At 44.3% G+C, this 26701-nt stretch overlaps 1 protein-coding gene across 1 annotated transcript in view; it reads right to left on the bottom strand.

Annotated features, from left to right (window-relative positions):
• Positions 1 to 23939, bottom strand: part of GFOD1 (Gfo/Idh/MocA-like oxidoreductase domain containing 1) — a 55201-nt gene extending 31262 nt beyond the window's left edge. The window contains exon 1 of the mRNA XM_081014924.1: positions 22858 to 23939. Coding sequence (XP_080871050.1) covers positions 22858 to 23110 — 253 coding nt within the window. The 5' untranslated portion in view covers positions 23111 to 23939. The remainder of the gene's footprint in view (positions 1 to 22857) is intronic.
• Positions 23940 to 26701: the final 2762 nt, after the last annotated feature.

The following is a 26701-nucleotide window of genomic DNA, read 5'->3' as shown; positions in this document are numbered from 1 at the left end:
TAAACCTATGAGCTGCATAAATAGAAGCCACATGCCTGAATGTGCTCCTCTAGGCAGAGATTTCTACTAAAGGGTTGTTTTACAACCAATTTCAAATCACATGTGAGCTTCTTATACTGTATATCAAACCAGGGTTCTCAACAAATGAGATTCTGGAAGAAGGCATTGTCAAGCCAGGAAATATTTATGCTACACACACAACGACTGCTTCTCCCAACTTCAACACAGATTATCTAGTTCTTCTGCATATCTCCGAGCAAGAGGAAAAATACTACCATTGCTTAAATCAGTGCCAGTGCAAATCCAATGCCAAGAACCTGCCAAGCTTACAGGGCCCCGTCTCTGACAAAAATGAACCATAAAACCTTACTGGAGCTGTTGCTAACTGAGGCAAAAGGCCCAGGCTAGCATGAACATTTTGGGGAGACAGAGAGTAAAGACAGCATGTGTAGGACTGGGCCAGCAAATGAAACAAACCAGGAAGCTGCAGTTAAGCTTGGCTTCCCATTGTGTCCAATCATGGTTTGCTGCCTCCTTATAAGCCATTATCTGTAAGGAACCAGCAACCCATAGCTTTGTTGGGAGTAAATCAACACTTACAATAGGGTACCTCAACCAGGGAAAGGGGCAAAGGACAGAAAGGCAAACTGTTCTTCCTCCACAATGATACCTTCCCTTTTAGTAGTAACTACTTGTCGGCAAGTAGATCAGTTCCTTTTGAGCTGTACATTTTTCCTGCTCTTCTCCAAATTTAGTCAGTGTGAGCTAGTCTGTGTTAAGTGTTAATTTCTTAGACAGGTATAAAACCTGTACTCTGTTCATCATGGCTATGTCTGCCATGAGAAATAAACCTTGAGGGGTTTCGAAAAATCCCTTCATCCAGTAGTCTTGTCAGATTATTTCTTTTTGGACACCAGTGCAATATATTTACCATACCCTAACAGGTTTAAAGCTGACTAGCGATCATGGCTTGTTAGGGAACAATAAACCATAATTATGGGATCAAACATGATTGGAAGCAAAGTTTAACAGTGAGTACCTGATTTGTTTTCCCTGCTTCTGTGTGGATACGTGTAAAGCAGTTGCAATCAGGAGGTGTGCATGATAAACCACACTAAGGCAGATATTCTGGCTTATCAAAATATGTGAATGCAGCCTCTGTTGCATTTACACCTTCTCAGTAGTAGCACCCGCCCTGTGGATGCCCTACCATCAGATGTCAAGGAAATAAACAACTATCTGACTTTTAGAAGACATCTGAAGGCAGCCCTGTTTAGGGAAGTTTTTAATGACTGATGTTTTAATGTATTTAAAACATTAAGCTGCCCAGAGTGGCTGGGGAAACCCAGCCAGATGGGTGGGGTATAAATTTATTATCATCATCATCATCATCTCCGTTTTTTGTTTCAACAATAGGAGACCACAACACTTTCATAATGTCTTCTAGCATTGTCAACTGATCGTGTACATCTTCTGTGCAAATAAGGCAGAAATTATCTGTGCAACATAGGGGAACAAATAGTGTGCTGAACTGCACAAGAATATCTTCTGGCATTAAAAGGCAATGCACAAGTCCCTTGACTGTTGAGCCATCACTGCTAATAGGAAGCTGATGTAATATTACGTTCCCAACATCCATTAAGACAGACTCATGAACATATGACTGTCACAAGGACGTTTGCAGGCAGACTCCACAGCAAAGGAAAAGGTCACGCATGATTTTTGTTTCTTAGAAAAACTGGGATTCCCATGGACTTTATGCAATATTCATGGGGATTCCTGCCACTGTCCTATTTCTCTTCTGCTTCAACAGATTAGTCAGAATTCTTTGTTCCCAAGGGGCCGTATATAATCCCTCTCAAATCTTACAGTTCAAGGGAAGTGAGTGGCAGGAGGGGGAAGTCTGAGGCAAAAAAAGGAGCTTTTTCCTGACTTCTGAGAAGCTAGTTCACCACATAACTAAACTGTGACCTTCCACCACAAATAAAGAAAACCAATCCAATGGATTTGGTTGCCTAAGACAATGGACCCCAGAGTAAACCTGGCAGGTAGCAGCATGATCCAATCAGGTCCTTCAGCTCATGCACAAATGGCATGCGTAGAACATATTAGCCCTACCTTCCAGTCACTTTTACCCATGAAGAATCATCTCTGATGTTTCACACAGTGTTCTCTGCATACCACAGACCTCCCACTTTTCAGCACCATCTGACAAGCAAGCGCCCACAACATCCCACTCATAAACTGCTCTTTGTTGACGGCAACAAAAACGAAATAAGCATCCCTAGCCGGATATTGCTAATTCTCACGCATTGCTTGACCACAGGGGAAGGGGAAAAAGGGTTAGTGTGGTTAAAGTATGAATGTGGCAAAATCAGATGATTTAGTCTCTTTCCACTAGTGGCTCTGCCTGCGTCAGTATCATTATTTGTGAAAAAGAAGAAAACACTGTGCTTCACCTGCACTTCCAGGTTCAATTTCAACACCCAACTCTTTATTCTTAATCATATGTGTTCAAGGCAAAGAAGTATAATTGGGGAAGCAGAGGGGAACAATGCAGCTCTGTTCTTGGGGTGTACAGGCGGGGCCAGCCCAAGCGTTTATGCTGCCTGAGGCAAAGGACAAGCCGGTGCCGCCTCCAAATTCTTCTTCTTCAGACTTCAAAAATTCTTCAACAGAAATAGACAGGACTAGCAGATTGAATCTTATTTTTGTACAATATCTCAACACTGGTGACAGGATAGTGTGTCCTCCACCGCACCTGAAGCAGCAGGTCAGATTATGGGGCCCAGGAGAGGCAATGTGGCAACACGGGGAAATGGCTGTGACCTCAGAAGGAACAGCCTGGGTGTGATGGGACGATGAGCTGCTTGTGTGTAAAATCCAAGTCCCTCAGAGTTTGGTCAAGTTTGCAAACCTCTGTCTGTAACGGAGCCCCTTAAACATGGCTCCGTCAGTCGCTGGCAGATTCCGACAGTGGTTGCTTTCGGAATCGCTTCCAACATAAAAGCTCCTTAACGGAAACACGTCTTCTGGACTCTCTGCGTGACAGTTTCCGGCGAGGAGTGGGTGTCCCTACAGGAGGTCCTGAAACCTCCCCACTGTTTTCGCTGGAAGTGTCTCTGAGCCATCCCTCCAGCTCACTTTCCCTCAGCTCACCTCCTCTCCCCCTACTGGTTCCCTCTTCAGCTGCTGAGTCTCTCCCAACCTGTGTGAGCCCTTTCACCTCCCTTCCTTCCGATGGCAGTTCCCTGACATCCACCTCCCCTCCAGGGCCCCCTTCACCCCCTCCCGCCCCCTCCTCTACGGGCGGTGAGGAGGCAAAACCCCGGAATGAACTTCCTTCATCTTCCGATGTCTCGAACACTTCTCTCCACCTGTTGCGGTTCCTGGTCTCGAAGTACTCCTCCTCCTCAGAGTCCATCTCCCCTTCCCCTTCCGAGTCCGGGAATCCTTCCAACTCCTCCTCCTCATCGGTGGTCCCAAAGTATTCCCTCCGGAACCTCTCCACAGGCTGAGGTTTCCTTGGGAACCTTTGATGGAACGTTTCTATCAATACCTCGTCATTGATATCTTCTGCCATTACCCAAGTGTTTTCTGACTCCGGTTCTCCTTCCCACGCTACCAAATACTCCACCTGATCCCCCTTCCACCTGGCGTCGAGGATTTCTGCCACATGGCTGCTGCATTCCCTTTCTTCTATGACCGGTCCCCGAGTGGCCATCCCTTCTCGTCCCCCCTCATACGGTGACAGTAACGACCTGTGAAATACTGGGTGCAGTTTCATGTGGTTGGGTAACCGGAGCCTGAAAGCCACTGGGTTGACCTGTTAAATGACCTCAAAGGGACCCAATCTCCTGGGTCTTAATTTCTTACAACCTCCTTTGAACGGCAACCCTTGAGTTGACAGCCACACCCTATCTCCCACCCTTATGGTTTCACCTTCCCTTCGGTTCTTGTCTGCCTGCCTCTTGTATTCTTCCTTCGCCCTTTCTAAGTTGAGTTGGAGCTGACGATGGATTGCTTCCATTTCTTCTACAAAATGCTCGGCTGCCGGGACGCTCCATCTCTCCCCTTCTCCCCCTGGGAAAGCCCTGGGATGACACCCATAATTAGCCAAGAAGGGGCTCATCCCTGTGGACACATTCTCGGCATTGTTGTAGGCAAATTCCGCCAGCGCCAACTTTTCTACCCAGTCATTCTCTCTGTCATTGACATAACACCTCAGGTATTGCTGGAGGACCCCGTTTGCTCTTTCCGCCTGCCCGTTGGTTTCAGGGTGCCGGGCAGTCGAAAAGTTGACCTCCACCTGCAGTAAGCTCATGAGCTTCCTCCAGAACCTGGAAGTAAATTGTTTTCCTCGGTCTGAGACCACCCTCAATGGCACCCCGTGCAACCTAAAAATGTGTTCTACAAATAACTTCGCTGTCTCTTCCGCCGTGACTGCATGCGAGCAGGCTACAAAGTGGCACATCTTTGTTAGTAGGTCTACCACCACCATGATGGCTGTTTTCCCCTTGGACTTCGGCAGATCAGTCATAAAATCTATCGACACTGCCTCCCAAGGTCGTTCTGGGGTTGGTAAGGGTTCTAATAGCCCCGCCGGCGCCCGCCTCTCCCCTTTGGCTCGCTGGCATTGCTCGCACCCTCTTACATACTCCCGTACATCTTCCCTCACCTTAGGCCACCAAAATTCCCTGGTGACCAACCACATGGTTTTGTGTTGTCCAAAATGCCCCGCCGTGGGGCTGTCGTGCAACTGCTTGAGTACCCTCCCCGTTAAGTCTCCTTCAGGGATATACAGTGCCCCTTTGTAATACAAAGCTCCATTTCTTTCCTCGAAACCCCCTGGTTCCTCTCCCTCACCCCTAAGACCTCTGAGCTTATTCTGGGCGTATTCATCATTCTCTGTTTCCTCTACCAGTTCTCTTTGCCCCACCAATGCCGCCCCACACACCCAGCGGTCCTCTGGGATGACATGTCTCTCTTCGGGTGCCCCCTCCCCTTCCAAATATTCAGGTTTGCGTGAGAGAGCGTCCGCCCTAACATTTTCTGGACCTGGCACATAACAAATTTCAAAGTGGAATTTGGAGAACTCCTGGGCCCATCTCACTTGCCGTTGGTTGAGCACTCGTGCCGTTCTCCAATACTCTAAGTTCTTGTGGTCCGTGCACACTTGCACCTTATGTTGTGCCCCAATTAATAAATGCCTCCATCTCCTGAACGCTTCATGAATGGCTAGTAGTTCTCGGTCATACACCGTGTAGTTCCTCTCAGATTTGTTCAGCTTTCGCGAAAAAAAGGCACACGGTCTCCACTCCGACTCCTCCTTGCCAGGCTGCAGAAGCACCGCCCCCACAGCCCGGTCTGATGCGTCCGTTTCCACTCGCATCGGTTTTTGTAAATCCACATGCAGGAGCTGTTCTTCCGAAGCGAACGCCCTTTTCAGCTCCTCAAAAGCTCGCTCCGCCTCCGCCGTCCAAACGAATTTCCTCTTACTGCTGAGACAGTCCGTAATGGGCGCCGTCAAGTGGGCAAAATTTCTGATGAACTTCCGATAGAAGTTTCCAAATCCAAGGAATCTTTGCACATCCTTCCTTGTTTTCGGTGTTTTCCATTCCAGTACCGCTTGGACCTTGCCAGGATCCATGGCCAATCCCTTGTCCGACAAGCGGTACCCCAGGAATTCCACCTCCTTGGCATGAAACTGACACTTCTCTAGCTTCACCCACAGCTGATTGGCTTGCAGTCTGCCCAACACTTCCCTGACGTCTTTTACATGCTGCTCCTCATTCTCTGAATATACTAACACGTCATCTAAGAAGGCCACACAATTCTTGTAAAGCAAAGGCCCCAGGACGTGGTTCATAAACGATTGAAAGCACGCGGAGCCTGCTTGTAAGCCGAAGGGCATAACTAAATATTCAAATGCCCCCAAAGGGGTGAACATGGTGGTTTTTCATTCATCCCCCTTCCTTATTCGTATCAGGTTGTACGCCCCCCTCAGGTCCAGTTTAGTAAAAATCTTTCCCTTCCTGACCCTTGTCAAAATGTCATCAATTCTGGGCATCGGGAAAGTCACTGGTTCTGACACTGCATTTAAGGCCCTGAAGTCCACTACAAGTCTAGGTTTGTCCGTGTTTTTTTTATCCACAAAAAACACTGGGCTGCCCCCCACCGCCCTGGACTCTCTGATGAACCCTCTCTTCAGGTTCTTGTCAATGAACTCCCTTAGCTCCTGCATCTCTCTGTCTGACATGGCGTACAGCTTGCCTACAGGGAGCTGTGCCCCAGGGAGTAAATTGATTTGACAGTCAAAGGGTCTATGTGGGGGTAGTTTGTCTGCCTCCCTCTCGCTGAAGACGTTGCTCAGGTCGGCGTATTGTTGGGGAACCTTCCCCTTCTCCGTTACTTCCGTCCCTGCTAGAGTGGCTCTGGCCCCTCCTTGAGCCTCCCGCTCTTTGCAGTGTTCTAGACAATGTGCTGACCCAAAGGAGACCACTCTCTGATGCCAGCCCACTAGCGGATCATGTAACGCTAGCCAGCTCATCCCCAAAATAATGGGAGCTCCTCCCAAGGTAGCCACATTAAACGCTATTAGCTCAGTGTGTCTTGCTACCCTCATTATCATTGGGACGGTCTGCTGGCTGACTTCTCCTCCCAGCAGCTCCCTTCCATCGATCGTGGTCACCTGCAAAGGGTTACTTAAAGGGATAGTCTGTATCTGGTGCTCAGCAGCAAACTCCTTACTCATGAAATTGCAGGAGCTGCCTGAGTCCAATAGCGCCTTTATCTTTAGTGGGTGTCCGTTAGGCAGCTCTAGTAACACCTCTATCACTAGGGCGGGTTTAGGAGGTTCCGGCGTGGGCACTTTCACTGCTCTTTGGCCTGGCTGCTGTGCCCTGACGGTGGCAGCCAGGCGTTGGCTTTTACTTGCTCCGGTACCTTTTCCTCCCTCTCCCCAACAGCTCCCGCCATTCCTTGCCATTCCTTTCTTTGGGGGCAGACTCTGGCAAAATGACCTGGCTGTTGGCAGAGATAACATTTCTTGGCGCCCTTCCCCTCCTTCTTCCGCTCTTCACTGGGCTCTGAAACTGCGCGCGCGCGCGCTGTTCCAATTTCCATCGGCTCTCCTGGCGGGAACGGTGGCTCTGGAATCTCTGGAATGCGAAGCTCCCTCCAACGTTCCCCCTTCCCTTCCCGCCTCTCCAAGGCTCTCGCCTCTTGGCGCGCTCCTATGGTCAGCGCTGATTTGGTCAGCTGGTCCATAGACTCCGCCCTGGGCGCCCGGGAAAGTTCGTCTTTCACAGCCGAAGAAAGCCCTTCTTCAAAGAGCATTTGAATGGGTTCCGCCGATAGATCCCACCCCAATTTATGGATCAACATGGTAAACTCAGTCCAGTACTCACGAACAGATCGGCTCCCCTGTTTGCACGCCATTAACTGTCTGCGTACCACTCCCTGCTCAATATCGCTGGAAAACATCAGATCCATGGCACGAAAAAACTTCCTCGTGTCCTTCAGGATGTCATTATTCGTTGCCATCAGGGGCCTCACCCAGTCTTTCGCCCCCTTTTCGAGATGCCCAATCACAAAAGCCACCCGCGATTCCTCGTCGGGAAAGTCATCAAACTGCAGATTAAGGGCATATTGCATCTCTGTCCTAAAGGTATGATAGTCCTTGGGCTCCCCCCCAAACTTCTGTACCAATCCTGGCAACTTTCTGGCGAGCGGGGTGGTTTTCCCCTTCTCTGCATCTTGAGCCCTCCTCTCCTCGAGCCTCGCCGTCTGCAGCGCTAGCTGGACCTCCAACGCCCGGTACCTTTCTTCCAGGCTTGGACCCGCTCCAGCTCCTGCTTCTCCGGTTCCGGCTGGGTTGCTCATGATGCCTTCTCCTGCACAAGCTGCTCACGGAGACTGTCGGAATGCTGTGATGGGACGATGAGCTGCTTGTGTGTAAAATCCAAGTCCCTCAGAGTTTGGTCAAGTTTGCAAACCTCTGTCTGTAACGGAGCCCCTTAAACATGGCTCCGTCAGTCGCTGGCAGATTCCGACAGTGGTTGCTTTCGGAATCGCTTCCAACATAAAAGCTCCTTAACGGAAACACGTCTTCTGGACTCTCTGCGTGACAGTTTCCGGCGAGGAGTGGGTGTCCCTACAGGAGGTCCTGAAACCTCCCCACTGTTTTCGCTGGAAGTGTCTCTGAGCCATCCCTCCAGCTCACTTTCCCTCAGCTCACCTCCTCTCCCCCTACTGGTTCCCTCTTCAGCTGCTGAGTCTCTCCCAACCTGTGTGAGCCCTTTCACCTCCCTTCCTTCCGATGGCAGTTCCCTGACACTGGGGCATGCGCCACTTCTGTCCCACAGCACCTGTTGCCTGAGGTGAATGCCTCACTCTGCTTAATGGTAGAAAGGGCCCTGTGCACACAACCGCCTTGAATTTGCTGTCAATAGGGAATGAATGAATTTATTGTTTGTTTGGCTTGGTTGTCTGTCTTGCCCATCCTCCCAAAGGCAACTATACACACCCACACACCCCCTTTAAAGTAAAATTTTATAGGGATGCTAAATTATCTGGCTTTTGAAATTTGACCTGTTGGATTTTTCACCCTACCCTAGGTTGTTTCTAGCTGTTCCTGTTTCCCTATCTCTCCGAGAAGCTTTTTAAAATATCTATATATTGTATTAGTTTAGTGGTGTTTCTTGGTGAAGACTACATCACAGGAAGCTAGATTTCAGCTAGACCACAAGGGGAAAATTCTAAGCCATGGCCACAGAGGAGAAAAAGAGTATGACAAGCTGGCTTAAACTTCCTCTCTTGAAGGTGCAGGAAACTGAACCCCCCCCCCCCCGCATCTGGACATCCTAATGTACGGAACCACACGGTGAGCTTCCATGTACTCTGTGCTTTTCAAGCAGCAGGCCTCCCATGCTGATTAACAAACCATTTCTGAATCTTGTCATGTTAGAATATTTTTAATACAGCATAGCAGACTGCTGCTCCAAGATAAAAAGTCAAACATTTGGCTATGTACCTACCTTAAATAGCTTTCTGGATTGTGGTCCGTAACTGTGGCTGAGGAACAGAAGCAATTACTTGTGGATGTTGTGCAACCTTCATTTTGTTAACCTATGACTTATTTAGCAATATGAAAGTGTTATGCATATGGAGTCACATTGCATATATGCTTGGATTTACCTAATTTGATTTATTTATTTTTAATGACAGCCTTAGGGGATTTTGGTTGAAAGATTTTGTTCTGAAAGTTGGAACCTGTTACTTCAAAACTCAAGAGATCTCTTTGAGATGCCACTCTATCAGGAAAAAAATAGTCTACGGACACTACTTTTTTAAAAAGGTACACTGACAATGCGAAAGGTATCTCTTTCAGTTACATGCCTAGAAGATGACCATCAGGTTTTATTTTGTTTCACAAAGCCCCTTTCCAGTGAGTAGCTGAGTATTTTCAAGTGATTTTCCATCCTACCATAAGGAATTTGGAAAAACTGCCTTGTTTTTATCACATGAGGAAATGAAGGATAAGGTGGAACTTCCAAGCATTGTTAAATGCACATTTTTTTCACCATATCCCTTTGATATGGTAGTTGTTAATACAGCGGTATTAACAACAGCATGTTTGAACAGCTAATATAGACAGCTTTGTAGATTTAAACGATTCAACACAGAAATGTGTTTTTTTAAAAAAATTCATGTATTCTTTTTTTTAACATCTGGTTAAGCATTTGTATTAGAATGCCTGCGTGCCCCCATGGTTAGCCCCCACCCCAAGGCTTTCATCTCTGTTTATGATAGCGCAAGCAGCCAGGATGTTCCACCTTGTTCAGCACTAAGAAGGGCAGGGGAAATAACTTGCAAGTCTCCTGCTAATGTGAATATTTACCTTTGGTATACATAACTTGTGAGCCACAAAGATGAACAAACTATTGTGCCACCAGGCATGCACTGTGGATTGTTGGGTGCTTCTGAGCATCTTATTTATAGAGACCATTTATTTAGAGAGGCAGAAAAACTAACAAGTACATTAAGCTCTTGGAATCCCACAATATATGACTAGTGCACTATGCTTGGCTTTGTGCACCAGAGGTTGCGCAGGTCTGATTTATTTATGCATAATTAACTTTACTAGGTGCTGCTTCAACTGCGATGGCTTGCAGAATAAGGCTAAAATTGCAAAATGGCCTTCAGAATTGCGAGATCTGGGGAATGAGGGAAAAAAACCACTCAAATTTACTCTAGTCCGTTTACATGCCCATGAAGTGTTTAATAGTTATATCACAGTTTTCAAGCTCATATTTATATCCAATAGATTTAAAGATTCAGGGGCTGGGGGTTAATTAGCAAAACAAAACAAAAACAAAAAAACCTTGGACTTCTCAGGTTACTGACAAGGTCACAAACAATGCCTTGGAACTTGAAATCTACACCTGAGCTACAAACCATTTTCCTTAAGGAATACACTTGCCGCCCATTAAAAACTGCATAATCAAGAGCTTCTGCCTTTATTTTTAATTGAGCCATGTCAGTTCAGGTTTTCAGCAAGTAACAAAATCCCTCTAGTGGCAATTCATCCATTCTGGCAATACAGCAATTACCGAATGGTGGTTTAATAGGTTCCAGAGGGGGCAGACCTCAAAAAGAGAGACGGATCAGCAAGGTCTACTACAAGTATTTCTGCTTAATATTTCAGATTGTACCAATTTCTAGCAAGAAAACAGAGGTAAGTTGAATCAATACATGTGAATGGGATGATGGCAATTTAATTAGCATGAGTTGTCCGAGGTGCAGCAGCAGCAATACATTAAAGCATTAGTCAACAAATGCAACCTGCTTAAAGTTCTTTATACTTTTGCACTTAATAGTGCTTTTACATTAAGTGCATCACTCTAATCCATCCATCCAACCTGGTGTCCTGCAAATGTTTTGGACTACAACTCCTTACAGCCCCTGTCAGGACAGCTGTGTTGGCAGCAGCTGATGGGAGTTGCAGTTCAAAACCATCTGAAGTGCTCCAAATTGGAGAAGGTTGCTATAGGCCATCCTTGTGGATGGTGTAAACAGCTTAATGAAATCATTCTTGAGAATACAAGGGGTGTTACAAGTGATAGCTATGAAATGTGCTTTTACTGTCCTAGTATGCACAAACAACTAATGATTTTATATAAAATGGGAATGATAAATCAAAGTGAAGTAGCAGCACTGTGTTATGACAGATTATTATTTACTTACATTTATCCAAGTGGGTTAAAAAAAAGATGCTTGGCTGACAGCTCTGGAACTAAGGTCAATTAGCTAATTTAATGCATCATAATTTCTATTGATGTTCATATGCAAGCCCTTTTAATACTACACTTGGTTAGTGAGATCGATACGCGGCACTATGAGACCCATTTTAAATCGTGGCCACAAAAGAGTGCTGCATAGTTTTGAATCATGCATCTAAAAAGCTTGTGCTGAATCAGCATAACTTTAGTAAGTAGACTGGCGATATCCAAGAATGCAATACACAGTTCAGCTAGAAAGGAGGTTTCAGAAGAAAAAGAGGGCTATGCCTTAAACCCGCCACGGACTGGAGGACTGGGAGTGTGACAATCCTATTCTGTAGAAATGGTTTAATTAGGAGATCCAGGACAATGCAATTTGTCCCAGTCCATCTATAGCACAGTCATTCTCCACACTGGGTGAAGAAGCATGCAATATGAACCATAGCAGCAACATGGCCAGAGATAAGAGGGACTGTTACCCAAGTGCTACAGCTCTATAAAGCTCAGAAGTACCAAAATACTCACTGGGATCGAAAACATGCAGCCTTAATTATTACAGAAACTTAGAGGCACAGTAGCAAAAAAGCTAAGCCAGGAGGAAGAATGGGGATGCACACATATTACAAAACTAATGGACTTGCAACACTTTGTATATGGTCTGCATATGGATATAGGGCCCCTCCATAAGTCCTTTGTATTGAGCGTTCATGATGATTTAAGCTCATGAATTATGGCTATATGTGATCCCACTTTCAGTACTGCATATGGCTCCAGTCGGTGCATGTCCTATGACTCCCTGAAATCTCTAACATGCTATTACCACAGGTGTCCTGCAGGGTGTGTTTTTCTGCCACACTTTTCTTGCACAAGAATGCACCTGGGGAAGGGGGCGGGAAGAGAGAGAGCTGAAAACAATGCCAAAAAAAATCACTTCTGACAACCAATGTGCCACTTTGGTTCCAGATAGTACATAGGTAGACGGGTCTAAAAAGCCCAGGACACAAATTTTCATAGCCCTCTAGCAGCTATGGTGGCTCATTTACCAGAAGTAATGTATTTTGCATTAACTCCGGAAGTTTATACTCGATTCTGACCAAACTAAGCCTCCTAGAGCAAAATAAACATCAAGATTAGCTCTCCAAATACATATATATATATATATATATAATCGAACCACAGAATTGTAGAGTTGGAAGGGACACCCAAAGCCAAAGTCCAACCCCCTGCAAATATGACCATAAAACCTTCATCCTACCCCCTTATTTGATGTAACAGCATCAAACGTGAAAGGAAAGGAAATACTCAGAGTGTACTTCATGTTTCAGAGAGAGAAACACCCCTCCCACTGTATATAGCTCTCATGATTCACACTGTCACTAAAGGGAAAAAATAAAAAAATTAACGGTCTCATCTGTGCCTGATTGTTACATATAATTGAGTGCATGAAGTATCAGCCACAGTAACATATGTGCTGGTTGCCAGGTGCGATTTGTTTCCCAGCTCTCCCACCCCACAGCTCTGGACAGATGTAATGTCGTATCATTGGGGATGCATTTCAGATGCAGAATAATGCACGGGCAGCCCTATCTGAATCAACCACTAATGTGCTATTATTGCATCAATGACCTGTTGCAGAGCACACCTGCAAAAAAGCCAGTCTCAAGCAGTCCTTAAACAAGTGGTACCAGGTTTTTGGATTTTGTCTTTGTCATGCCACATGCACAAACATGCTCAGATTTCACTGCATATAATGCAGTTAATTAACTAGTATCCACAATGTGTTTCTGCCAAGGTTCAGCCTACATTTCTGCTACCATGTTATCCAAGTTCAAGATAAATGATCAAGCATCTTAGCTATCAAGATACATTATAGAATAGAATACAACTGTGCAGCGTAAAATGTCTTTCTTGGTTCCCCAAGTTATCCTTTGGTAAGTGTGCTTAGGATGGCAATGTCTGGCCTTGTTTGCAGCTGGCCTCTATCCACACTTCTTCAATTTGCTTTTAACTTGCTCATGTTAATCAAAAACTTCAGGCTATTAGCAGAAACAATACTATTCTCTCTAAAATGATACCAGGTTGGGATTTAACCCTACTCTCTTTGGGGTTAATTGAGCAATTAGATCTGAATTACTGAATGCAATGCAGAAGATGTCTGTTTAAACAAGACAACACAGAGACTGATACAGATCACCATTACATTAGAAAATTCTATTAAACAGCTTCACAAATCTTTTTTAAAAAAGATTTTAAAGAATATGGATATGCAGAGAAAGATTCTAAATTTCAAATAGAAATAATAAATAATGAATATAAAATCCTATCCAAAATGTATAAGATATTGTTGCAATGGCATACAAAGGATGAAGAAGTTAAATCAGTCATGATAAAATGGGCCAGAGATATTGGTCATAATATACAATTTAACGACTGGATAAAACTATGGAATGAAAGTATTAAATTTACTGCATGTACTGCATTAAAGGAAAATGTTATGAAAATGATATATAGATGGTCTATTACACCAGTAAAACTTGCAAAAATGTACAAAACATGTAAGAGGTGTTGGAAATGTAAAGAAAAAGATGGTACATTTTATCATATGTGGTGGGAATGTAAGAAAGTGAAAAGCTTCTGGGAGTTGATATATAATGAGCTGAAAAAAATGTTGAAATATACATTTGTTAAGAAACCAGAGGCTTTTCTTTTAGGAATTGTCGGTAATGAAATAAATAGAAAGGACCATAAACTTTTCCAATATGCAGTAACAGCAACAAGAATATTACTGGCCCAGAAATGGAAACAAGAACAAATACCAACGTTGGAGGAGTGGAGAATGAAGCTGATAGACTATGCAGAACTTGATAAACTGACTGGGAAGATCAGATATCTACGAGATCAAAAGTTCATCGAGGACTGGGGAAAATTAGTTGAATACTGGGAATGTATAAGTGATAATGGAATAACGCTAATGGCATTTAGAGAAGCTCTGTAACAGCCTAAGAAATATTGTAAAAAGGCAAAATAGAAGTGGGGGGTAGGTATAAAGGCAATAGCAAAATTTGGAAATGTGTAATTGAAGAAGTTAGAATTTGGATGATTGGCAGAAAAGCCGAAGGAAGTCAAAAACGGAAAATTTAATAGAAATTGTAATGTGGTATGAATGTATGGAAAATTAATAAAATATAATTTATAAAGTAAACAGCTTCACAAAAATCATTAAGGCTTCTTAAGATTGTGCTATGAACACGTTGTAGCCACGAGCATCAAAATAGGACCTTAAATATATATCCTAATATTTTTCTGTCATGTGTCTGTTCATTAAATGCTTTCGGCCACAATCCTACACTCATTTACCTGGGAGTAAGCCCCATTGGACGCAATGGGATTTGCTTCAAAACAGGCATGTACAAGTTTGCACTGTAAAAGCATTTGCCAAAAATGACTTACACAAGTATTACTACATTCATTTTCAAGCAGACTAAATCCACAAAGGTGTTTTGAGAATATTAAGATACTATTGTGGCTCAAAACCGGAAGAAAGAAAGAAACAGCTAAGTACTGAGGATGTGTTCACTTTGCTGGGTGCAGGGAGCTGAGCACCATTTTGCATCATGACATAGAATCACACAATTGTAGCGTTGGAAGGAACCCCAAGGGTCATCTAGTCCAACCCCCTGCAATGGATGAATCTCAGTTAAAGCATCCATGACAAGATGACCAAGGAAGGAGAGTGCACAACCTCCCGAGGGAGACCATTCCACTGTCAAACATGTCAAAAAGTTCTTCCTGATGTTTAGTCGGAATCTCCTTTCTTGTAATTTGAAGCCACTGATTTGAGTCCTACCCTCCAGAGCAGGAGGAAACATGACTTTTTTCAGACACATAAAAATATTTGCTGTTTGTAAGTATTTATTTGAACCACAAAGATAAATAATTTCTGCCATAGATGATCTGGCAGCATCTGGAGGCTAGGGATTAACTTCAGACACATAAATTATTCCAACTCTGTCTTGATCTTACTGATGTACCTAAGGTATAATCAATGACTGAACCACAGCAGCTGTTTAGAAGAACAAAGCCCTATTAAAATATGAGCCTGGTGTTTTTTTTAAAGGACTGAGGAAAACAGTCTGTATTCAAGTTCAGACACAAAAGGACTCTATTAATATTCCAGAATGAATGTTCTGAAAATACTTAACCTTAGTAAAACGTAGCAACTATTTTCATTCAGCATGTAAATAATGATAGCACCTAATAATATGACAGGAGACCATCATTTTTAGTGAATTAAATAATGGCACTTCAGTCCTGCATGCTAACAGGAAATTTGGAAGTAATTAGAGAGCCAATGGATAATGATATGGGTTCGAATGAGGCCCACAGCAAGATGTTTTTAGATTGGTGGAACTGAGTGTACAGAGAGTACGGGGTGGGTGGGACCATAAATTAATTCAAAGTATCAAAAATCTAAATATAAGTAGCCTAATGTATTTATAATGTTAATGATATATGTTTCCTTAATATAGTCAATCATAAGCAATATACAGAACTTAAAATAATTTGTTAATTTCCAGGTTAACATAAAGCTAAACTATAGTTTATTAAACTATCATTAGTTGATTAAACTATGGTTGATTAAATCATGGTTTAGCATTATGTGTGAACCCAGTCCAGCAGTTTAACTGTGGCTTCTTTACTGCCAAAAAACACAACCTGATGCCATGGTTTGCTGCTGGCTGACAAATCTTGGTTCATTTCAGCTATGATGCTTACATGTGAATCCAGCACTGTTCCTTAACTATGGCTTGTTTGACGCTCACCAAAATACAAAGGCATGAAACTGGGCAGCTGAGCCAAAGGCCAAACAACAGAGATGGGTTTTGCACCACCTCCAGAAGGGAACAAAGAGCAGCACAGATCTGTGAGTCAGGCGGGACATTAGTCCATAGCCTCAAGGGGACTGATATAAAACTACTTCTCCTCACCATGGTCTCACTTTACACAGAACTGGAACTTGGATCAGGGCCTGAGAGGAAGACTGAAGAGAGGGAGCAATAGAAAGAGAGGTGCTCTCTGAGGCATGTGAATCCTGGGTCATGAAGGGCAAACTGTTCATGCTGTTAAGCTTTACTTTCTTTAACCGTATATCAAAATAATGACAACCAATAGGAGACATATTAATAGCCACTAAAAAGATACTTGCCAGGAATTGGGGGGGGGGGGGGAGCTGGGAGAGAAGAAGCACTCCAGTCCAGTCTATTGATGTTCCCTTTCTAAAAAAAAAAAAAGTATGATGTACAATGATTGTGAGTAAGTGCACTTTTTAGGGCAATTATAGGGGAGAGTAAAATATCTTCAAGATGCTTTCCATGAGGACCAGCATCTGTGTATTATTTACTGGTGTAAAACTAAACTGAAATGCAATATTGATCAGCGTGTCCTCTAATAAAAAAAAATGTATTTCATAGTACTTTGTTCTTTTTGAAAATAATTGTATCAGTGGTTAGCCAAGATTCTTAACATCTGAGAGTCTGAATACTAGACCAAGATAACACGAGAGCTTTTATTTCATTCTCTTCCCCAAAGACTGATCCTACAAGCACTTTCTTAGAATTGAGTCTGCTGAAATCAGGAGCGTTTACTTCCAAGTAAATGCATTTAGGAACAGGCTAGACAACTCCTCTATGCCAAAACTAGCTCGCTAATTATCCATGACATTGCTAATGAACCTTTAGCATGACCGGTCTGTCTGGTAGTAATGCAACATTACTGAATATGCTGCAAACAATAATGATGCAATAAAAGTACTTCTGGCAAGCAGCCAAAGGCCACTCCATGAAACGATATTGTCAGGATTTGATTTTAGAATCTAAAAATATGTTTGTCAATTTCACAGACAGCTGGTCATATTCTTTCCCAAAAGTTGCTTGTATTCAAAGGGCCTCAAACTGCACACAGAAAACCAAGAGAAAAACCACAGGAAATCTTCTTGGCAGAGGGAAAACATTTGACACAAGAAGTTCCAAAAGCCAGTAACATAATTCCCTGTGTATGTATTTATTTACAGTATTTATCTGACGTAAAACATATTTTAGTACGTGTCTGAATATAACACAGGGTCATATTTTTAACGGTAGGTGCCTAATTCTCATTTTTTAAATTGAGAATACAGTGCAACTGCATCTTGAGCGGGTGTTTCACTTCCATGCATATGCCAAAATATATGTGCTCAAACCCAAGCAAGTTTTCACCAAGTTTTCCCAGTGCTTGACTCCCTCCTGCAAAATAGTGACAGACTGGGGACACCTTGGGAAGGAACAGAGGGGGTAGCATAAAAAACAGGGTTGCTACCTCATTCAGGTCCTGTACCCATGGCCTGAGCTCTTAACAGCAAAATAAATTACAAATAAATTACAGAGTTTAACGAAGGGAGCTAAAAAGACGAAAAACCTCCCCTGCTTAATTTCTCAGTACCAGGCTGCTATTAAGAAGTTAGGAACAAGGCCAGAAGGCACCAACTTAGAGGAGGATGTGCTCCTGTTCCTGTGTTCATCATCTTCTATTCCAGGTTGACGTGAAACAGTCACTACAACGTGTGATGGGTTCAAAAAGCAGAAGTGAAGACACTCCCTTTCTTTCCAGAAAAGGCTATGCATTTCTGGTCACACACTGAAGGGAAATAATTGTTTGGCATTTTGAAAAATATGCACGAAACATCAGCTGAAAAACACACGTGGTGAATGCCTCTTATTGGGAAATAAAATAATCACACTTTTTTTGCACTCACTCACGAACACTTTCATCCTCATTTAAGGCATACACAACAAACACATCTCTCATCCTGATAATTACATGCCATGGTCGTTGTGGACTGGTATAGTCAAATATTGCATTATTGCAAAAACAACTACAGTAATCGTAGTAATCATAGTGGTATTTCTTCTTCGTTACCCTCTAATGGGCAGATTCCTACGTTCCTATTTACGAGTTCTGAGTTCAGTGAATTCTTTCGCAGGTTGCCTGATTAAGGACCCTTCTTCTGTTAACAGCAAAACTGTAGTTTTCACAGGGCTCTTCTCTATTTAGAATTGAATAATTATACCTATTACATAGATTAAGCGTGCTTTGGCTGGAGTTATACAAAAGAAATAGGCCCAACCAAAGAGACCCTAGTATATTAAAAAAATTAAAATAACTCTTAGTCTCTGGGAAGAACACAGCGACAGGAATATACAATCACTTAGCTATTGCAGGATTGGATCCAAACGCCATTCATCCTCAAGCTAGCGCATGCATTGTAGTGAAACTTATTTCTTTGGTTCAAGTAGGTAGCCGTGTTGGTCTGACACAGTCGAAATAAATAAATAAATTGTCCAGTAGCACCTTAGAACAAACTTAGTTGGTCTCTAAGGTGCTACTGGACAATTTATTTATTTATTTTTACTTCTTTGGATTACTTATAAAGTACTTTACAGGAGGCTGCCCTTGAAGAATGCTAAATTCAGATGAGACCAGTAGGATATATCATATTGTTTACCTCCACCGGCCCCAAAACAGCTTCCAGATTCAATTCATGGTGTTGACTTTAGCTGTTGATGAGCATAATGGCCTAGAACCAACTGGTATGTCAGGAATTATCTCCCAGATATGTAAGCTTTTGAGAACTCCTGCCAGCTTCTAAGGCTCTTCTTGCTGTTCCTCCACCATATGAATTTTGCTTGGTGGGAATAGGAGCAATGGCGTTTTCAACTTTGGAACAAATCGTGAAACAACCTTCCTACAGACATGCATGTGTGCCTTTGGTTGCCAGCTTTTAAGTGTGCTCTGAAGGACAGTTTATTTTCAACTAGCACTTTTTAGCTGGCATCTGCTCATTAGTGTGCTTACTATTTCTCTTATTGTTTTGGTATCTATCTGGAATCTTATTGTATCTTAATTAATTTTGTTGTTATATTTCTGCTTTTTAAATCATGCTGTATTTCGTTGCATTATAATCTGCATTCCACAGAATTCTGACTGCAATACAATATATAAGAAATAAAAGAAGCATTCAAAATGCAATTTACAACAATATGAATATTTAATACAAACTTGCTACCGACCACCTGAATGAAGCTCCTGGACCACTGGTAGTCCACGGGCAGCAGCTTGTGAACCCTTGCATTAGGTTATATGTTGCTTTGTAAATCACAGTTTGCATCTGTTACTGGCCTTACTGTTCTCTGACTTGCAGCGCCATGAGAAATATAGCTATGTGAGTGTCACTGACACATATCGGTTGACTGATGTTCATGATCCTGCATCTCTCTTACTAAATTCTTATATAATTTTCAGATTATAAAACAGATTATTTTCTTTTCCCAACGTTTCCACACTATATTTGCGATTTCACACAACGTAAAAGCCACTTTCAGCAATATAACGGAATATAGTACGAGCTTCGCGTTTATTTCCATGTTAGTATTTGCTTCCGCGGGGGGGGGGGGTTTGCAAACAACAGCCCTACCTTTCGTATGGAAAGAATGTGTTCTACTACTGAGCCACAGCCCTTCCCAAAGAACAAGCACTTCCACAATCCCAAACATCAAAATAAATTGCTCTCTTATACAAGAAAGTGGCCCCCCAAGACAATATAAAACCAGTCCTGAAAGTTCTACATTGGCTCCCAGTATGTTTCCGAGCACAATTCAAAGTGTGGTGCTGACCTTTAAAGCCCTAAACGGCCTTGGTCCAGTATACCTGAAGAAGCGTCTCCATCCCCATCGTTCAGCCCGGACACTGAGGTCCAACACCGAGGGCCTTCTGGCGGTTCCCTCAATGCAAGAAGTGAAATTACAGGGAACCAGGCAGAGGGCCTTTTTGGTAGTGGCGCCCTCCCATAAGATGTCAAGAAAATAAACAACTATCTAACTTTTAGAAGACATCTGACGGCAGCCCTGTTTAGAGAAGTTTTTAATGTTTGATGTTTTATTCTGTTTTAATATTCTGTTGGGAGCCGCCCAGAGTGGCTGGGAAAACCCAGTCAGATGGGCAGGGTATAAATAAATTGTTGTTGTTGTTGTTGTTGTTGTTGTTGTTGTTGTTATACAGTACACTTTCTACAAGCAGGAGTTTATATTTGGGGGGAAATTCTTATAAATAACAGGAAAGAAAGAAAGAAAGAAAGAAAGAAAGAAAGAAAGAAAGAAACTATGCCCATTTTTATTGCGTTCATCACCCATCATATCAAAGTAAAATGATACCAATATATCCAGGTACCAGAGTTCCATGGCCTATTTCAGACATACTAAATGAGTGATTCAGTATACTCAGATTTGTTGCATTACACCTATAAAGCACTTCTCAAAAGGAAGGCCTGCCCATCAGGGCAAATGGAACACCACTCCACTAAACTCAGTCTTTCCTCAGACACCCCTCACCCGTCAGTCTGCCTGCTTTCTTGAAACCATCTTGAGGGTGGCATTGCTTGTCAGCTGCCTCCACCTTACTCTTAAGTGCTGCCCATTTAGACCTCAGCAGGGAGGATGCAAACAAAATTAGAACTCCACCCAATGGGCAACAGCTGCCCTTGATTATGAAAGCTAAGAAACAAAACATTTCTCCCCTCCCTCACCCAAAAGAAAAGAACATATCAGGTGACATTTTTTGCAGCGACTGAAAGTTAAAAACTACATTTATTTCTAGCTAGATACATCCATAGTTATTTCACAGCTCTCTCAGCATTCCCAATTCCTACTCTTTGGGTATGTTCACATTAGTGGCTTAAAATGCAGCAAAACCATTTTCCTCTGCTGAGTTTCAAGCCACATTCAAGGCACAGTGTTGTTCACATCAGAGGAAGGCATGTTCACATAACATGCACGGTGCTTCTGGTTTCCCCTCCCCTGAAAACCCCTCCCCCTTCCCAAACTATTCATGAGGCTCACCAGCACATGCACACCCATCTGCGCATGCACACTCATCTGTGCATGTGACACAGCCATCTTGAACGTTCACACCATTCTGAAGCATGAAGTGAATGCAGCTTACATTTTGTAGTCAGATTGAAACTGGTTTCATGAAAAAATAACACCTCAAGTAGTAGTTGTTGCCAAGAAACTACAGGATCGATATGGGCTGTGGCCTCAAAATCTAGCTGTGGGAACACACTGGATGCAGAGTAAATGGTAATGTGCACATACCCTGAGTTTACTCATCTGTACATGAAAGACTAATACTTGGAATGTCTTACTTACTGGCGCCAAAACAGAAATAATGGAGCACAAGAAAGAGGCAGAACAGTGTCATTTAAAAGTGTGGCATGATGGTGTTGAATCAGAAACACTAAATTTAAATCCCCACTCAAGTCATGAAGCTCTCCAGGTGGGTGATTTTCAGTCATCTACTTTCTCTCAGCATAGCTGTTCTCTACATAGTTTTTGTGGTTGTGATATTTTTATCTTAGCTTTGAAACAATGGCAAAACATGCTGGCCCTCAGTTTATTGACAAATGGTGCGATAAAAATAAGATAAGTAAAGAAGCATAGGCAGCTCATGGCTTCAAAGAAGCACCTGGGAAAGAGGAATTCCATCCCAACCAGAAATAATCATCGAGGTGTGTTTGGAAAAAATGTGAGAGGATAGTCAGAGCTCCTCCCTGAGCTTTAAATTAGAGCCTGTCAAGGGCTATGTTCCACTAATTACTACACCTCACTTGAAGGTTCTCCAAGACTCAGCAGTGGAGCCCATTTCCAGTGCCAAAAATCAGCCAAGGCTACCTTTGTGTGTGTGCAGAGGACCTTTCCTTCACCAATTAATCCTCCCAGGATTAGAGTTTGCAGACTAGAACTGAGGCTTCCAAAAAGACTTGAGTTTTAGAAATTACCTCAGGTCAAATCACAAAGAATACAGGAATGTTTTGAGATGACCCTCCATGCCTGGGACTTAAAATAACCTCAGGAGGATTGGAATCTTCTTTATGTGGAAGAGTCAGGTCTAAAGGACGTAAGACTAGCCTTGCTGGATCCGACCAAAGGCCCATCTAGTCCTGCATTCTGTGGCCAATCAGATGCCTAGGCACAGTTGCATTTTCCTGCCCATGCTCCCCAGCAACTAATACTCAGCAGCATAATGCCTCCGATAAGAACACTTTGCATCAGGTCACCTAAGGAAGATGCCTTATTCCAAGACTGACTACTGCCCAGCACTGTCTACACAGGCTGGCAGCGGCGGTCTGACACTTCAGGCAGGAAGACTTCCTATTCCTACCTGAAGATGCCAAAGATTGAACCAGAGACCTTCTGCTGGCAAAGCACTTGAGCTACGGCTCTTCTACCTATGGTTCTGGAGCATAAGGAGTAATAATAATAAGTCCCTGCCTCTGGGCATGTGCAGAGCATCTTTCCTTTCCCCGCAAGGGGTTGCTGCAACAGGACCCCACCCAAGGCAATGGATTTCCAAACAGGGTTGAACCCATGGCGCCTCCCCTTTCAAAAAGCCACCTCTTATTTCCACGCACCCACCTCCCGCTCCAGGGCAGGGCCTCCGCCCCCCACCCCACCCCCAACAAAGCCGGGCCACGATGTCGACTCACCTAGAGTTTTGACGGCGATCTGCCTGGTCAGCGGCGGCGGCAGGTTGATGCAGACCAGATCCACATCCTGGTGCAGCAGGACCTCGTCTATCCGGCTGGTGTAGAAAGGCACGCTCATCTCCTTGGCCAGCTCCTCCGCCTCCTCCGGAGTGCGGCCCCAGAGAGCCTTGACCGCGAAGCCCTCGTCCTTTAGCAGAGGGATGATGACCCGGGCGGTCAGGCTGGTGCCGAACACACCCACCCCGGGCAGCATGGCTGCTGCTGCTGCTGCGGGCGGCTGCCCCCTTTCCTCCTCCTCCAATCCTCCTTGCTGCGATCTGCCCTTCCCCTCTCGATGCCTCCCCCCCCCCCGCTTTTCCTTTCCTCCTCTTGGCTGGCCCTCCTCCTTTCACGCGGAGCCGCAATAATACGAGCAATGCGGAGTTGCAATGCAAAGGGCGCCCAGTCCCAGCTGCGAACTGCTGCTGCTATTGCTACTGCTACTGCTGCTGCTGCTGCACCGGGCGAGCGGCGCCCGGTCCCGGCAGCAGCGGCGACGGCTGCCGGCTGTGCCCCTGGCCGCGGGCCCCTGGCGCGCCAGCCGCCTCACCGGCCAAGCATCTGACTCCTTCCTAGCTCCCCGACGCTGCCCCTCCATAGCCGGATCATCACACGCAGAGCCAAGCCCCGGATTCGTAGCGCTTCCTGGTCTTGCCTGCCTGCCTTCCACACACACATACACACAGAATTAATAAATGAATTCAGCACACGCACAAACGCAACCCGGCAGCTCGCTCGCTTGCCCGCAAGGCTAGCGCTGCCTCCCTTCACCAGAGCCCTGCACCATCGCTGCGCCGTCCACCACAGGGGCCTCAGAGCAGCCAACAAGTGGCTCGGTGGTCAGGAGGAGGAGGAAGCAGCAGCAGCAGCTCGGCGGGTCTTAATCTTCCTCCTCTGCCATGTTCACCACAATGCGCTCCTGAGCATTGTGAGAATAGGAGGAGTTTGAGCTGTCACCTCCCGTGTGTTCCCTCCGCCTGCAACGCCCTCTCGAGCTCTCCGCGTGCCATTGGCCGCCCATCCGGTTGAGGAGGGCGGCTCGGGCTGCTGGGCTGCTCCTCTCTCCCCCCCCCGTCCCCCCCCCGCCACCGCCGCACCTCTTCTCCTCCTCCTCCTTCTCCCAGAGCTTGCTTGCAAGCGCAGCGCGGAAGAAAATAATGACGAGCCAGCGGCAAGGCAAAACCTGAGCGGCTGCTCCCTTCCTTGCACGCTCGTGGCCGGCTTACGGCAGCATTTGGCTCCGGGAGGCGCCCGCCGCGCCGCAGGAAGGACAGCGAAAGGTCAGGAGGCCATCGCTGCAGCCACAGGGGAGCTGCCGGCCTTTGCTGCAAACACCGAGGCCGCTGTTGCAAGCCTCTCCCTCGAGGATCAAGGCAAGGCTGGCGTGGACTTAAGCGCGCGGAGCCCTCCCACCCGCAAAAACACACATTGTCATTCCGCGGAGGAACATTTGGCGCCTTTTTTTTTTTTTTTTTTTTTGCCGTGGTTTGGGCATAAGGTGAAAAGACTCCTTTAAAAAAAACACACACACACACCAGGCCTTCTGTAATTAAATGCAACAACTTTACGCTTGTTTTAAAATAAGTTTCAGTGCTATTTCTTGAGAGTCTGAGGTTGTCGTTTTTATCTCTGCTTCTGCATTATTTATTCTTGTTTTTAAGATTTATAGTTGTATTTCTGTTGTTGTTGTAAGATGCCCACAGAAGGGTCGTTGGAAGGCATAAAAATACCATCAATTAAACAATGAAAGGAGGATAATTTCTAGTCTCAGGCAAGACTGGAGAATCCTGTCATTAAATTAACCCAGTTTCACCACATTGGAAGTAACCAGAAACTGGTCACAAATGGGCATCGTTGTAATGATGGGAGTGTTTGTTGCAAATAAGGGACTCGCAAAACCTGCTCCATATTTCATGCAATTCTCAGGCTCTGGAATCAGACCTTTCTGACTTAAAAAGACCAGTGGCACACATTTTCTCACCTTCCTATTATTAAATGCAGGTAGGAAAATGTAATATTGGAAGGAGCCTTTAGAAAATGTCAGGAAAAGTTACCTTCTAAATTCACTATATTCTGTTAATCCATATGCAAGATTACCAGTTTGAAGTGACACTACATCAGAAATATTTTTAGATTCTAACATGAAAGGCATGCTGGAATGTGACTGGTAGGTTCCAATAAATGTGGGCAGTTCAACACTTTGCCACTTCAGCAAGCTACCTCACAAAGCTCATTTACCTGTTTGTTGCCTTCCTGACTGCAGCTCACATATCTGCCTATCCCCTCAGAACCTGTGAGAAGCTGTTTCTCAGCCTCCCACTTCATCTAAACCAGGCATAGGCAAACTTGGCCCTCCAGATGTTTTTGGACTACAACTCCCATCATCCCTGACCACTGGTCCTGTTAGCTAGGGGTGATGGGAGTTGTAGTCTCAAAACATCTGGAGGGCCGAGTTTGCCTATGCCTGATCTAAACCCTCTTGTCTTCATGGTACTCCTCTTAGGCCTCTATCCCTGCTTCCACAAGGCCTCTGCTTCTCGGCCATCTATGGGGCAATCCCTGCTGAAGCCCTTTTTATCTACAAGGCATCACTAGTGGTATTTTTCACAAATCCAATCACCACTCAGGGTTCATGTTGTATGGAATAAAACACTGTAATCTAATTTGATTATAACATGATTCTGTGCCACACGCATTAGGAAACGCAATAAAATGTAGGAGAAATTTAAGTCACGTGTACTGTCTTTACCATGCAACACACATCACTACAATTATTGCCTGGCAAGGAAGGAGTGCTTGAAAGATCACCTTGTATCAGGTAAGTGCATGTACACCTGTGAAGAGAGTCTTGCGCTCATACAGTTTGATGTGCTTTCCCAGCCTTTTTCATTAAATGTGAACACCCGTGCACCTTCACTTAAGTATCATACATTAAATAAAGATATATTATTAACTGGAAATCTCTGTATTGTGCTTACTAAGAAATGACTTGGTTTGAATTAGAGGGTGCTATAGTGTTAATTTACTTGATTTTTACTTCTGAGAAAGAGACATGCAAGTAGCTACCACCAGCCATGTATTTAATGCAGGGTTAAATACGGGCACACACAAGTGGGGTGCGCATAAGTGGGGGGGTTGCCTGTATTTGGGAGGACAAGGGCATTACAGATTATGGGACCTATTAGATATGTTTGGAAGATGGTAAGTTTAGGAAGTGTTTTCAAGACAAGGCACTGTTAGGATTTCAGAGTGCACAGATTATCTCATTTGCCCATAAAATGCACAGAGGCATGTTTTTGGACAGGTCAACACTGTTCAAAAATACATGCATTATGTCATCTTATTTTGAGAGGGCTATCTCCTTTCGTGTATAAGGTCTTGATCAGTGCTGTTTTTCTAGAAAAACAGGTGCTGGAACTCGCCATGAACTCCTCCCTTGTTCTCTTAAAATGGCAATGGCACCCACTTGAGAGGTGCCAGAACTGAGTTCCGGTGAGTTCTGGCTGAAAAAAAGCCCTCGTCTTGATATCACAAAATTTAGTGAGCAGCACAGAACCAAGATAGTGTGGGAGCAGAACTAGGAGCTGGACTTTTCTATGACAGACAGGCAGGGGGGTAGGGGGACTGAATTCAGCAGCCGCTACACTCAAACTTGGTAAGAGTTAAGGAACCTTCTCTTAAGGTAGTAGCAGCTGACACCAGTACTGCTTCATTATATTAACAAGTGCATATTGCCTAAAGTTTGGTGGGAGTGCGAGGAAGTGGGAATTCATACTTGTGGACTTTCCCGGACATCTATGGATTC

Source organism: Podarcis pityusensis (genome assembly GCF_964106645.2).
Source record: "Podarcis pityusensis genome assembly, chromosome: 7".
In the NCBI taxonomy this organism is placed as follows: Eukaryota; Metazoa; Chordata; class Lepidosauria; order Squamata; family Lacertidae; genus Podarcis; species Podarcis pityusensis.
The sequence above is the reverse complement of the archived record's forward strand: the minus strand, read 5'-3'. Positions and strand labels throughout refer to the sequence as shown.